This window comes from Tasmannia lanceolata, unplaced genomic scaffold (assembly GCF_043159265.1).
Source record: "Tasmannia lanceolata isolate RefF3 unplaced genomic scaffold, GAP_Taslan_0.1 ptg000012l, whole genome shotgun sequence".
In the NCBI taxonomy this organism is placed as follows: Eukaryota; Viridiplantae; Streptophyta; class Magnoliopsida; order Canellales; family Winteraceae; genus Tasmannia; species Tasmannia lanceolata.
Window position 1 is genome coordinate 25,864,084 of NW_027518689.1, and position 15,190 is coordinate 25,879,273.

The following is a 15,190-nucleotide window of genomic DNA, read 5'->3' on the forward strand; positions in this document are numbered from 1 at the left end:
ATAATCTACTGACGAAGATGCATGTACTCTGGACCCAAACTCTCAAGGTACTGCACAACACGGATCTGATCCCTCTGACGGGCAGCCTCTGTGAGATCCGTGGTAAGCGGCATGTAAACATCAAGCTACTGACAGAGGCCAACGAATTGGCTGTAATGGGTGGCAAGAGGAAGATCACCACGGCGGAAACGCACCCACTCAGAATAGGTAGAGCAGATCCGACTAATGTTTGCCACGCCAGAGTAAAGAAGAGTAACTTGATCCCAGATCCGTTTCGCAGTAGGCAGAAGCATCAAGGGCCCAGAGACGTGAGGGGCCATACTCTGCCACAGAAGGGTACAAACAAGAGCATCCTCCTGTTCCCATCGATCAAAGGTGGGATCCGTTGTAGGAGGATCACGACGAATGACGTGGGCTTTCCCACGGGCAATAAGATACTTCTCGACGGCTGCTTTCCAAGTAACGTAGTTTGCCCCATCCAACTTAACAGTAATGATATGTGGGAATGATCCATCCACAGAGAGAGATGATGACAAAGAAGACGCCAAAGAGGGTGTCGGATGAACACCAGGAGGCACTCCTGTGGAAGGATTGTCAAGCACCTCCTCCATAACAACAAGCAAGAAAGAAACAGACAATCCAAACCAAGACGAATAACAGGAGATAACAGAATAGGTGGGCAAACTAGGATACGCCAAGAAAGCTAGACGTGGCTCCAAGAATGACGGGTATCGACGAAGCTTGACAAGAGGGAAGCCATGAGACACAGAGGGGAGCCGCAAAGACAAACTAGAATCAAAGTAGGGTACGAGATGAAGATCTAACACATGATAACAGGGAGAAAAGAGTGGTACGGTTTACCAAGGAGGAAAAATGATGTGGGTTGAAAAACTTGGGGTGTGAGGCTTACTAACAAACCTAGGAATTGGGGGCTGGAAAAAAAAATTCTAATGCGAGGCGAAACACAGCCCTGGAAACTTATTTCCAGGAAAGTGATTTTGTGGGGGGAGGGGGTCAGAAAATATTTTCCTGGAAAATTTTGGGGGGGTGCAAATCCTCGTTCCTAGGTAGAAAATGTGTGGGGGGTTGCTGCGCGGGGGTACAGGACCAGGAGCTACGCGGCGGGCGGGAGGGAGGGAGGGACTGGTGCCTTTGGCTTGGAGAGAACGACTCCTTCTCAGGAGGAAAAAGACAGCGTGCCGGTGTGCCTCGGATGAAACTTGGCCTGGAGTTGGGTTAGCCGAAAGTTTAGACAGAGAAAATAAGTTAGGGTTATCTCCCCCTGACTCATATCTTTATACTAAAACATAAAGGAATGTACAAAGTCCTAAATGCTACATATTCCAACAAATATGAACACAGTGTCCTCCCAAAATGTTGAAACAGGGACATGGCGAATAAAAATGGGGACACGGCTACATACACACACATAATAACAAGCTGATTTTAAAAAATAAAATAAAAAAATAACAAGCTGATTTTGTGCAATTATTAAAGCAGGATAATACCAAAATGCATAAATTAAGAATAATAAATGCGGCAGCAGTCATTGTTTAATGTATAATAGATTTGTATCCCTTTATATTTAAAACAAGTCTATAAAAAAATCATCACATAGGTCACTCCAACATATGCCTACTTTTCTTTGGTCAGATTTTTAATATCTATGATTGATTTTAAGAGCATTGTTATGTTTTTCTCTTTTTTTCATATTTTGATTGTGCTTAACAATATGGAAAATTGTTTTTACAACAGCCTTGATGTTGACAACTTGACACATGCACCTGCAGGTGCAATAAATAAAGGTTGTCAATATGTTTGTATTTTGTAGTACAATAAATAAAGTCGTCATAGCAGTCCTTAAAGATAATACAGCAGCAAAGCTTGCAAGTAAATATAATGTTATAAATAAAAGCTCTAACCAATCAGCTTAGTCTGTCTATGACACATGCAAACGGTAGGTATAAGAACCTAAAATTAAAAATAAGGTATGTAAAAAACGGGGAGGTTTAGTTTTTTTGATTAACATAAAAAGATACATTTCTTTTTTTTGCCTAACAAACTAAGATACAGAGTTATCTTAGGCTAGAGGAGTAAAGCAGATAAAGTTTTTTAACTAAATTTAGCACCTTCTTCGTATCAGAAATTTGAAATCTTCCTTTGATGAAGTAGATTTACAACGATACCTAAAGTGATGAGAATATCAGATCCATAGCTCCATAGTGCACAAAAGATCTGTGTAACACCCTCTAAAGGTCCAGGAAGTGATGGAATGCCTCTCCCCTTGGACTTAGATATTTCTCTTCCCTACGCCTTTGCCAGCCTCGGGATGTCTTTTCTTTTAACTTGGCAACAAGAATATTTCTTCGAATTAGGAAAAAGATTTAAAATTAAAGCTCTAGAAGTATAATCTCAACATGCAGGTCTGTACATGCAACTCAATGACTAACTATATGATCTACATGCCTTGGTGTGCTATGCATCTAACATGTTTTGGTTTCTAAGATGATGTATCGGTCTCTTATTTTAAATTCTTCCCAAGCAATAACCTTTAATTATGAGTGCTTAAGTATAAATGATTAAATAACATCATCTCTAACAGCTTAAGCTTTTGAGGTAATTGGTTGTTTCACATGGTATTAGAGCTAATGCCTCACGGCAGGTCTGGGTTCAAAACTCAACAACTCCTTGATATTAAAAATCCACGTGTACGACCAACCCAAAAAAGAGGCGCCAAATGTGAGGGGGTTGTTGAAGTATAAAAGTTTAAATAACACCATCTCTAACAGCTTAAGCTTTTGGAATAATTGGTTGTTCACAATGAGTGAACACCTTTACCAAGGGAAATCTCTCAGTGTCATTGGCAATAGGAAAAAAGAATTCAATGCCATGAATTAGAGTGGAAATCTGACTTTCGTATGTAGTGATAATACAAGTCATGAACTCTAGATTTGAGGGATTTTTAAGGTAAAAACTCTCTGTTGTGGACTGGTAAGAAAGAATTTACTTTGAATATTGCTCAACAACAGCATTTTCTATCATTTGGTGCAAAACTCAGGAGCAAATTTTCACGTCCTTAGATCCTCATCTAAACATTGTAATCCTCATCTAGAAGTTGCAGATTTTAGAGGCCCATTCCCACAATAGTAATCGTTCCTTCCGGGACTCACTTCAAGTTCCAAACCAACTAGACACAGATTGCAGCTTTTCTGTAGATTTTGTATAATATCCTGACGAAGAAACAACCTACAACAGCTAAATATAACCACGAAGGAAAGTAAAACTATAGTGAAATCATGTGATTTTGTTTCTAGATGATGGATTTCCATTTTGTAGAAACAAGTCTTCATTTCCATTGCACCTAATCAATTTTTGTACAAGAGAATCAGAAGTTCATTGTCTCTTCATTGGAGAATACTACCCATAGGCTCTCCATTTGGAGTGAGTCAAGTGGCAGAGTCTGTCATTAAGGTGTTTGTGAAGAATAACTGAAATTCCAAGGGTGGTCCCAAGTACGGCAACTTATGAGGAGGGAAAATTAGGTTGCTAACAAGTTTTAATCTTTTGAAAACTTCTAACCCAATTTTGAAGAATAAGAGATCAAGAATGGAAATTAAGCACACAAGTTAAATCCTAAGTGCAATGCAAATAAAGAGCAAGAGATAAGAGAGAATGCACCCGAGATTTAAAGTGGTCCGGTCCTCCAACGCGAGGCCTAGTCCACTCCACCAACCAAACCCCTTGATGGCTTCACTATTTGATCTTCTTAACTTCGGCGAAGATCGGTGCCGATTACAATTCCAATTGCTTTAACCTTGGTGGCAATCCTCACCACGGAGAGTGGGCTCCGCTTCTCCGAACACTCGCCCGAATACAATGTTCTTAATAAGAAAGAAAGAACAAAAAAATCCCTCACAAGGGTTTACAAACTTTGAATAAGATGTACAAATTGAGCCTATGATCCAAATCCTAATCTTGGAGGATGAGAGGCATAAACAAGCTTTGATTCACTCTTAAGATGTTCAAATAGAGTTTTAGAGTGTTAGGATTCGATAATTGGGAAGGTGGGAATACCCATATATATATATATATATATATATATATATATATATATAAACCAAATATGACCGTTTGAGGGACACAGTCGTAATTCTGGCAAAGTTCCCAACGGTCACAAATTACTTCCCGTTATAGTGTTCTCGGAGTTCCGAGAAGCCTATTTCCAGGCAGATTTTCAATTTTGTTTCATATTTGATTTGGCTTCCAACTTTACACCAAGTTGGGATTGTTATGAGGGTTCCAACACGTTGGAACACCACAAGGACAATCACTTAAACATTTAGGGTGTGTGTTTATTTACTTAATTTATGCCTCTTAAAATCTAATACTAAGATTGGATCTTATACATTCTACTATGACTTCGATTTTCAATTGGATTCTTCAAGCCTTCATTCGTCTTAGATCACCAATGTCTTTGGCCTTCATAAGCGGTCCAATGAGAGCTTCTTGGCCTCAATCCAAGCAATCTTGTCTTAGCACCATTATGATCTACAACTTAGACATTCAAACACATTAGTGATATAAATCACTTGTGTATTGGAATCATCAAAATAAGATGGGAATGCCAAGGTGGGAACCATTGGGCTTACAATCTCCCCATTTTTTATGATGACAAGCACAAGAGATTTTCCAATAAAAGCATGCATATATTTCCTTACACTAGATTTCTCTCCCCCTTTGGCATCAATCAAAAAGATTGGGGTAAAAGAAAAACAAAGGGATGAAATTTACAATTTTAAGCTCCCCCTTTTTCAAGGAAAAAGACAAACATAAAACTCCCCCTATTGGGAATAAAAATTCAATACAAGAGGGGATTTTTAAAAATCAAAGATAAAGATATACAAATTATTAATTGCTAGCCCCTAATCTAAGCACATATGAATAGAATCATATGGGGGCTTTGGGAACCCAAGCCTTCTTGGTTCCACCACAATCCCTAATTTTAGATGCACATTGGAATTGGTAATGACCATTGATTCCACAATAATGACATCTAACATGAGGGTTAGATGGACTAGTCCTATCATAAAATGCATGATTAGGTATATGACTAGTCTTTTTCAAGATTATGTCAATGATTTTGTCACCATTTAGGAATCTATGGAGACATAATCTTAACCTTTCATTTTCATTATGAAGATGTGGTATTTGATTTAAAAAATCATTAAATTCATCTTCATAAGATTTGGAAGAGCTTGCCACATTTTGAAATTGTGCTAATTGGCAAGTTTTCTCATCCAAAATACCCTTAAGGGTTTCAATCTCAAGTTTAAAATTTTCAATTTGTGCTTGAGATTTGGAAGAAGAAGATTCATTTCTCAAAATATTAAGTTCATTTTCTAATTTTGAAATAGATTTCTTTTGAACTTTATTTTTTGAAATTTGAGAATGCAAGGTAAAGCACAATTCATCATAAGATATTTTTTCACTATCACTACTTGATGAATTACAAGAGGGGTTAGAATTTACCTCATCTTCATGGGTGAATGCCATGAAGCAAAGATCATCTTTTTTAGTTTCCCCTTCACTTGAGCTCTTTCCCGAGGTGCTAGAAGCATCCCAAGCGGCTACAAGACCCTTGTTCTTCTTCCAATCTTTCTTTCCCTTGTACTTTGAGGAAGATGACTTGAGAAGTGGACACTCCGGTCTCTTGTGTCCCGTCTTCTTGCAATTATAACACCTTAATCCTCCTACTACATTTTCTTCTTTCTTCTTGTTTTTATCCTTTTTATGCTTCTTTCTCCATAAGCTTTTAAATTTCCTTAACGCTTCTTCCTCATCGCTATCCGCATCACTTGATGATGAGTCCGTCTTGGAGGCCTTTAGAGCTAGAGATCGACTTTCTCTTTCTTTCTCTTTCGGCTTATTTTCTTCTTGACGGCTAGTGAGGAGCATCTCATAAGTGATAAGAGATCCCACAAGCTCCTCCATAGTTAGCGTCTTGAGATCTTTAGATTCTTGGATGGCGGTGACCTTTGGATCCCAATAAAGAGGAAGAGACCTAAGCAACTTACTCACAAGCTCATCAGTAGGATAAGATTTACCAAGATTAGCTAATTCATTAGAAATTTTAGAAAATCGGGTATACATTTCGGAAATACTTTCATTTTGACCCATTCTAAACATTTCATATTTGCTCTTTAACAAGTTTATTTTGGAATCCTTAACTTGTGATGTTCCCTCATGGGTAACGGCAAGAGTATCCCAAAAAACCTTGGCGGAATCAAAAAGAGCTACTTCATTAAACTCCTCCGTAGATAAGGCGAAAACAAAGAGTTTATAGCTTTGTAATTTAAATTTGCATGCCTTTTCTCTACGACATTCCATTCTTCAAATGGTTTGGAAGGCAAAGTGTAGCCATTTTCTACAATATGCCAAAGCTCCACATCTATCGAAAGAAGATAGATACGTATCCTTGTCTTCCAATGTCCATAGTTGGACCCATCAAAGAAAGGAGGTCTAGTTGTGGAATGGCCTTCCGGAAGTCCGATTCCATTTATATTTGTCATTTCACAATTAGAAAGTTGCCAAAGATCTTATGATCTTTCCCTTGTTAAAAATTTAAAAAAAAATTTACCAAAGATTTTAAGAAAAAAAAATCTTTTAAGAGCCAAGGCTCTGATACTAAGTGAAATTCCAAGGGTGGTCCGAGTACGGCAACTAATGAGGAGGTAAAATTAAGTTGCTAACAAGTTTTAATCTTTTGAAAACTTCTAACCCAATTTTGAAGGTTAAGAGATCAAAAATGAAAATTAAGCACACAAGTTAAATCCTAGGTGCAATGCAAATAAAGAGCAAGAGATAAGAGAGAATGCACCCAAGATTTAAAGTGGTTCGGTCCTCCAACGCGAGGCCTACTCCACTCCACCAACCAAACCCGTTGATGGCTTTACTATTTGATCTTCTTAACTTCGGCGAAGATCGGTGCCGATTACAACTCCAATTGCTTTAACCTTGTAGGCAATCCTCACCACGGAGAGTGGGCTCCGCTTCTCCGAACACTCGCCCGAATACAATGTTCTTGATAAGAAATAAAGAACAAAAAAAATCCCTCACAAGGGTTTACAAACTTTGAATAAGATGTACAAATTGAGCCTATGATCCAAATCCTAATCTTGGAGGATGAGAGGCATAAAACAAGCTTTAATTCACTCGTAGGATGTTCAAAAAGAGTTTTAGAGTGTTAGGATTGATAATTGGGAAGGTGGGAATACCCATATATATAGAAAAACCAAATATGACCGTTTGAGGGGCATAGTCGTAATTCTGGCAAAGTTCCCAACGGTCCGTTATAGTGTTCTCGGAGTTCCGAAAGATTTTCTCAGAGTTCCAAGAAATTCTCGGAGTTCCGAGAAATTATCTCGAGTTCCGGGAATACAAACAGAAGTTGGAAAAAGCTACTGGACCAAATCTCGGAGCTCCGAGGATTTCTCGGAGTTCCGAGAAGCCTATTTCCAGGCAGATTTTCAATTCTGTTTCATATTTGATTTGGCTTCCAACTTTACACCAAGTTGGGATTGTTATGAGGGTTCCAACGTGTTGGAACACCACAAGGACAATCACTTAAACATTTAGGGTGTGTTTATTTACTTAATTTATGCCTCTTAAAATCTAATACTAAGATTGGATCTTATACATTCTAATATGACTTCGATTTTCAATTGGATTCTTCAAGTCTTCATTCTTCTTGGATCGCCAATGTCTTTGGCCTTCATAAGCGGTCCAATGAGAGCTTCTTGGCCTCAATCCAAGCAATCTTGTCTTAGCACCATTATGATCTACAACTTAGACATTCAAACACATTAGTGATATAAATCACTTGTGTATTGGAATCATCAAAATATGATGGGAATGCCAAGGTGGGAACCATTGGGCTTACAATAACTTTTCGTAGAAATTAAGGAAAACAGAAAAGAGGAATCTTTTGTCAATATTTTTTTTTGAATGGTAATCTTTGATCTATATTGAGAATGATAACTGCCCTGATAGTGCCGTGGTAACAAGAAATGATATCGTGAAGAAGGGTTTGTGTCATATCCATTGTCTAGACTCTAGGAAAGAAGTACCCAAGCTTGCAAGGAAAAACCTCTGACTAACAAATGAGTTAGAACCACCTACCTGACAACTTATAATGAATGCAACTTATACACAAGCACATGCGGGTGGTTAGATACAAGCACAAGTGCGAGATAGACATGGACATGATGTCTCAAACACGGAAACCATGGAAAACACAGCATATGTATCGATACAACTGTATGATAACACTAAAATAAATATTATTACAAAATATGTTTATAAAAGCGTCTTTATTCTTTTTTTAATTTTTGATAGGTGAGGAGGAATTACACCCAATGGGTTGAAACAATGGGCACATGCATGGTTTTAAATTTTGGCCAAAAAGAAATGTTTCGATTTCGGCTACTACCGAAATGAGATCCACTAGGCTTTGGGAAAATACTAAAAGATTTAAAAGACGAATTCTCATAGCCTCAAAGTTACCACCCCCTTTCATTCTTGACGTCCTTCACAAATCAGCAACCCTGGAAAACTGAAAGATCAGTTGAAATTCATGAAAAATCACTTCACCATACAAGAGAAAAAATAACAATAAACAAAAAAGCAACTCGAGGTGAAGAAATCCCCCCTTGTGAATAGCATATCAATGGTGCCAAGATAGTTCCAATGTCTAGGACCAATGACAACCTGTCAATACCAACCTGAAACCTGAAATTTCGAGATTTCTTGATGTTTTGGTTCAAATATGTGAAACAAGTAACTTTTCAGATAAAAATAGCAAAGTTTCTGTCAAAATGTCGACAGAAACTCGGGCAAAAATCAACTCCACTCGTAGAAAAGAGAAGAACGATGAGATTCCTTTAAGATATTTCAAAAAAACGACAAAATGTTAAAAGAAAAACTAATGGTGAAGAATCTTGCCTGGATTTCGGTCATGATTTCATATTAAAATATTTTTGTGATTTTACAAGATTTCGGCTAAAATTTCGGACTGAAACAAAAATGTTTCTGTTTTGCTGATGACCAACTCAACTCATCTCAACTCAATAAAGCCTTTGTCCCAAACTAGTTGGGGTTGGCTAAATGAATCCTTTAGAAAAATTTCAAGAAGAAGGTGAAAGGAATCTACCTGGCTCTAATCCCAGGTCTAGTTGGGTTCGTCTACGTGGATCATTTCCTTCCATTCTATCATATCCAAGGTCATGTTCTCTGTTATGTTCCCAGCTATCAAGTCTTTCCTCAGTGTTTCTACCCAAGTTATTTTTGGTCTACCCCTACCTCTTTTAACTCCATCAACTTGGCACAAGTCGCCTCTTCTCACTAGAGCATCCAAAACCCTACGTTGGATATGTCCAAACCATCATAAGCGGTGCTCTCTCTTCTTCTCCTCAATTGGTGCCACCCCCACCTTTGTACGAATGTCTTCATTTTTAAGTCTATCTAAACTTGTGTGGCCGCACATCCATCTAAGCATTCGCATCTCCGCTACACTCATCTTATGCACATGCTGCTTCTTGGTGGCCCAACATTCTGAGCCGTACAGCATGACTAGCCTCGCAGCTATCTTATAAACTTTCGCTTCAACTTGGTAGGAATTTTACGGTAGCACAGAACTCCTAAGGCAAGCTTCCACTTCAACCAACCTGCTCTTATTCTATGGTTAACATCCTCTTCAATCTCTCCTTCCTTATATAGAATTGAACCAGGATAACAAAAGATATCCCTCTTAGGTATCTCCTGTTCAGTCATATTTACTGCATCCTTATCCTGCCTCCTTACATTACTAAAGTTGCACTCCATATACTCTGCCTTAGTCTTACTCAGTCTAAAACCTTTGGATGCCAGAGTAGTTCTCCATAACTCTAACTTAGCATTTACTCCTGCTTTGGCTTCGTCGATTAATATTATGTGATCTGCAAATAACATACACCACGGCACCTCATCCTGGATACCCTCCGTAAGCTCATCCATAACTAGCGTAAAAAGATAAGGGCTTAAAGTTGATCTTTGGTGCAGTCCTATTATAATTGGAAACTTACTAAACGTGCCATCTGTGGTTCTGACACTAGTTACTGCTCCATCGTACATATCCTTAATCACATCAACATATTTAGTAGGCACTTTTTTCCTTTCAAGGACTCACCACATAATACTCCTGGGAACCCTATCATACGCTTTCTCCAAATCAATGAAAACCATATGTAGGTCCTTTTTATTTTCTCTAAATCTCTCCATTAACCACCTAATCAAAAAGATAGCTTCCATAGTCAATAGTCCGGTCATGAAGCCAAACTGATTCTCCGCCACCTTAGTCTCTTTTCTTAGTTTATGCTCAATTGCCGTCTCCAAAAGCTTCATGGTGTTACTCATTAGCTTAATTCCCCAGTAATTTGTGCAACTCTGAATATCCTCTTTATTCTTATAAATAGGTACTAATGTACTCTTCCTCCACTCATCAGGCATCTTCTTAGTCTTCAAAATATTGTTAAATAATCTAGTTAACCAAACCAAACTTACATCACCGAATATCGTCAGCCACCTAGCCTTACCTAATTTCATATTTTTCAACGCTACTCTTACCTCTAATGTTCGGATTCTACTAAGGGTGTCAGTTTGGGCTCGGGCTCAGAAGCTCGCTCGAGCTCAGCTCGGTAAGGGCTCAACTCAAGCTCGGCTCGATTCCTTAATGAGCCGAGCCCGAGCTAGGCCAGGCTCAGCTCGGCTCGTTGAGGCTCTTTAAGAATTTAATATATTTAAATATATATTATATATACACATATATATATATATATATTATATATTATTTTATAAGTTATAACCCTAAATCCCTTATAGGTTAATGTAATTATTTAATTTGAATCATTTGATTGTCCAGGACAGGTCCAAAATAGCCCAAAATATGTAGGATTTTGGGGCCCAATTGGCCCATTAGCGAGCTCGGTAAGGCTCATGAGCCGCTCGCGAGCCTGACCGAGCCGAGCCCGAGCTCAGGTGTTGAGTTTAACGAGTCGAGCCGAGCTGGGCCAAGCTCAGCTCGGCTTGGCTCATTTACACCCCTAGATTCTACGAACAAACCTCTGGTCTGTATCATCAAAAGCGTTATCAAGTTCTCCCAAATTCGATACAGGTTCTCCAATAAACAACTTATCGAAGTAACTTCTCCACCTCTTTTTAACCTCGTTTTCTTTTACTAATAATCTTTTATTCTCGTCTTTGTTGCATTTTATATGATTCAAGTCCCTTCTCTTCCTTTCTCTCATCTTAGCAAGCTTGTAGGCATCTTTTCCACCCTCTTTCGTCCCTAACTTGTAGTACAAATCCTCATATGCCTTGCCTCTAGCTTCCCTTACTGCCTTCTTAGCTTCTTTTCTAGCCAATTTATACTTCTCAATGTTCTCCTCATTTCTACACTTATGCAAGCATTTAAAACACTCCCTTTTAGACCTAATCGCCTTTTGAACCTCCTCGTTCCCCCACCACGTGTCTTTAGACGGCGGTCCACTTCCTCTAGACTCTCCAAGTACCTCTCTAGCCACTTTCCTGATATAACTAGACATTCCATTCCACATAATATTAGTCCCATCGTCAAGACTCCAAGGTCCTTCTTTAAGCAGTCTATCCTTAAACATCTTTAGTTTTTCCCTTTTGAGATCCCAACACATAGTCCTCGGATACCTAACATCTCTATCTTCTCTCCTCCAACGTTTGATGCATATGTCCAACACCACCAGCCTATGTTGTGTGACTACACACTCCCCAGGTACGACTTTACAATCTTGACACGAAGCTATGTCCTCTCTCCTAGTGAGGATAAAATCTATCTGGCTACAATTGGTGCCACTGCTAAAGGTTATCAAGTGTGAATCACTTTTCTGAAAAAAGTATTTGTTAACATCAAATCATATGCCACTACAAACCCCAAAATATTTTCTCCTGCCTCATTCCTATTGCCAAAACCCAGTCCTCCATGAACCCTCTCAAAACCTCCACTAGTTCTTCCCAATTTCTTTCTGTTATGCTGATGACCGAAACCGAAATTTAAAACCATGCCAATTGAGCTAAGAGTTCAACAACAATAAAGCATGATATCACTAAAAGTAAAAATAGAAAGCACCCAAAAACTTGATGTAATGTACTAAAACTTAATAGTGGTTGATGAAGAAACATAAAGAGAGAAGAAAGAATGTGAGGAGATCCATGACCTTTCCTATGTGTGTGTGGGTGTGTGTGGTGGTGGTGGTGGTGGTTGTGGGTAGGGGAGGGGGGAGGGGGGGTAATATTTCTTATCAGCATCTGAGGAGATCCGTAAATTGGGATGCTGGTCGATTGACAAGAGAAGGGGTGTCTAGGGAAGAGTTAGCACTTTTCGATCACCTCCCTCCATGATTGTACTGTGGATTTTGTCTTCCCCCTAGTCGTAGTGAACTTTCTTTCCTATTACTTTGTATCTCTTGTTCTCTTGTATATTGACCATCTCGGTCTGCAATCTTAATAAATTTATTTTGACATTCAAAAAAGAAGAAGAAAGAAGACTGAGAGGAAAGAAGAATAAAATAGAAGAGGTTTTCGTGGAATAGGGTTTGTGGTTAGTCTCCCTTTTTATAAACTTCGGAGAGGATAACACAGACAAATCTATCTTTGTACCGCATAAGTAATCTCAAAATAACCAAAAATAGAAATAAACTAATGATAAACTACTACATTTCAACACTTCTCCAAACTTGAGCTTACATATCGATAACGGCGGCTTGTGTATAATCCAGAGTCGATTGTGAATAACTGCCTTGGTGAGAATATCAGAAAGCTGAGTCTCATATTTGATAAATGCAATAGTGATCATCTTTTTGGTAGCTATTTTCTCGCAAATTGTGACAATCAACTTCTATATGCTAAGTTCTCTCATGAAATGCAAGGCTTAGGTGATATGCATTGCAGCTTGGTTGTCGCGATGTAATATATCAGGAGTGTTAATTCCTACCACCATTTCTCTAAGAAGAGTTTGAATCTACATAAGTAAACAAGTCATATGTGCCAAGGCTCCGTACACAACTACAACTTCAGCAGTTGAACTAGTAACAACTAATTTTAACTACTTTGTTCAATAATTCACAAAGGAATTTGTAATGATATGAAATGAATAGTGTCTCATAGTTTTTCATACCCTGCTATGTGTCAAAACTACATATCAGATGACTAGAGTTTAAAAAAATGGCTAGAGTATGTACTCTTCTCATAGTAATTGAATGTGTCCACTCTTTAGGCAGAATATCAAGTGAAAGAAATCTCAAAAAGAGATAAAGAGAGGAAGAAATTGATCTACAAGCAAAAGCAACCTTAAAAAGGAACAACAATGATCTCCCAAAGACTTTTTCCTTTGGCTAGATGATGAATAAGAGCTCCAGATACAATAAGGAAAAAAAATTAGACTGGCTAGTTCCTAAAATGCATAAAATAGCTCCTTTTGAGAAATTAGACAAAGAATATAACAGAGATTTCAGCAAAATCATCAAGTCGCATACAAATGCTCATATAATCCACAGTTGGTCTAAGTGAAGTTAAACTAAAGTGAAGTTTGCTAATATGATGGATATAATCCACAGTTGTTCCAAACCCATATATAAGCAAGACAAGTTCCCACCAGAAACCATGCATCTTTTCGATTTATTAGTTTAGAAAATCATGATATTTTGTCTCTTGGATTTGAATGTATCATTCCAGCAAAATGGACATCAATATGAACAGCCAAACCCAAGAACACTAGCATCAATGTCTTCAATATTCAATCTAAGTAATTATCTCAGTTAATGTTGTACATTACCACGTATGCCAATATTTCTTATGGTAGACATGAAATTCTGAGTCCTGCGCTTAATTATTGGGTTGCAATATAAAAACAATGCAATTGGAGCGGATACCTGAGGGACCACCTGCTTAGGCAATGATGAGATCCCGGCGTCAGAATTTGATAAGAATTTATAAATAATGCACCAGATCAAAAGGCTTTACATAAACGTCCAATGGATAAAAAAAAATTAAAGCGTACAGCATACAATAGAAATTATAGTAAAAAGGATGTAATGGAAGTATAGAACAACATGATAATGCGTGGTGTAGGGGTGTAAATGGATATTCGAAAATTCGATTACCGTCCGCATCCGAATCCGTTTAAAGCGAATATTATCCAAATCCGTTTCAAGCGTATTATCCGAATCCGTTTATGAGATATCCGGCTCTTAGCATATGCGAATCTAGTAAATGGTACATCCGATCCGTTTAACATCCGCATCCGAGAAGTACATCCGTTTATCCCGAATATCCGCATCCGTATCCTTATGTCCGAATTTATTTGAAATCAAGGATGGTAAGATCCCAGCCATCGAAGATAAGATAGACGGTTTCAATTTACCGGATAAACAGATATGGATATTATCCGAATTCGAACAAAATCCGCCGTAATCGAATTCGGTAATATATATTAAATATCCGTCGAATTTGAATCCGAAATCGGATAGTGTATACTGTAATCAAATTCGCATTCGGATATAGCCATATCCGCTTCGAATTCGATCCGTTTAGACCCCTAGCAAGGTGTAACGTACAAGCAAAAGCAGTACGCAAACATGTCCCCATATACTTTGAGACACATAAATGTGTGTATGAGCACACAGGGGCGTGTGTGAACGCGCACGAGAGAGAGAGAGAGAGAGAGAGAGAGAGAGAGAGAGAGAGAGAGAGAGATTTGCTAGTAGGAAATTTCGCTCCTCTTCCACTTGGCACTCCTTTATCTCCTTCTTTACCCAGTACATGTTTCCTCTACTCCGAATAATATACCCAATGAGGAGCCCTTGTAGGTTTATACGAGAATGAGAGTAAAAGAAGCACCAAATATCTTGAGTCGGCAAGAAAATCAGTTAACCTCTGTCTATGACTCTATATATCCTAGTTCAATTCTCACTCCTGGCCGTCTTGATATTCCAATTTCCATTTACAAAGGTAAATGGATCTCTACTCATCATCCTCTTGCCCATTTGGTTTCCTTTGATAATTTTTCATATTCCTACAAGCATTTTGCATTATCTCTTTCTTTTGCCACTGTGCCTATGTCATGTCA

The 15,190-nt window shown here is 38.3% G+C and overlaps 1 protein-coding gene across 1 annotated transcript in view; it reads right to left on the bottom strand.

Annotated features, from left to right (window-relative positions):
• The window catches only part of LOC143887136 (tryptophan synthase alpha chain-like), a 59,155-nt gene that overhangs the window by 29,676 nt on the left and 14,289 nt on the right, over nucleotides 1-15,190 (bottom strand). Inside the window, exon 4 of the mRNA XM_077391241.1 lies at nucleotides 13,898-14,006. Coding sequence (XP_077247356.1) covers nucleotides 13,898-14,006 — 109 coding nt within the window. The remainder of the gene's footprint in view (nucleotides 1-13,897; nucleotides 14,007-15,190) is intronic.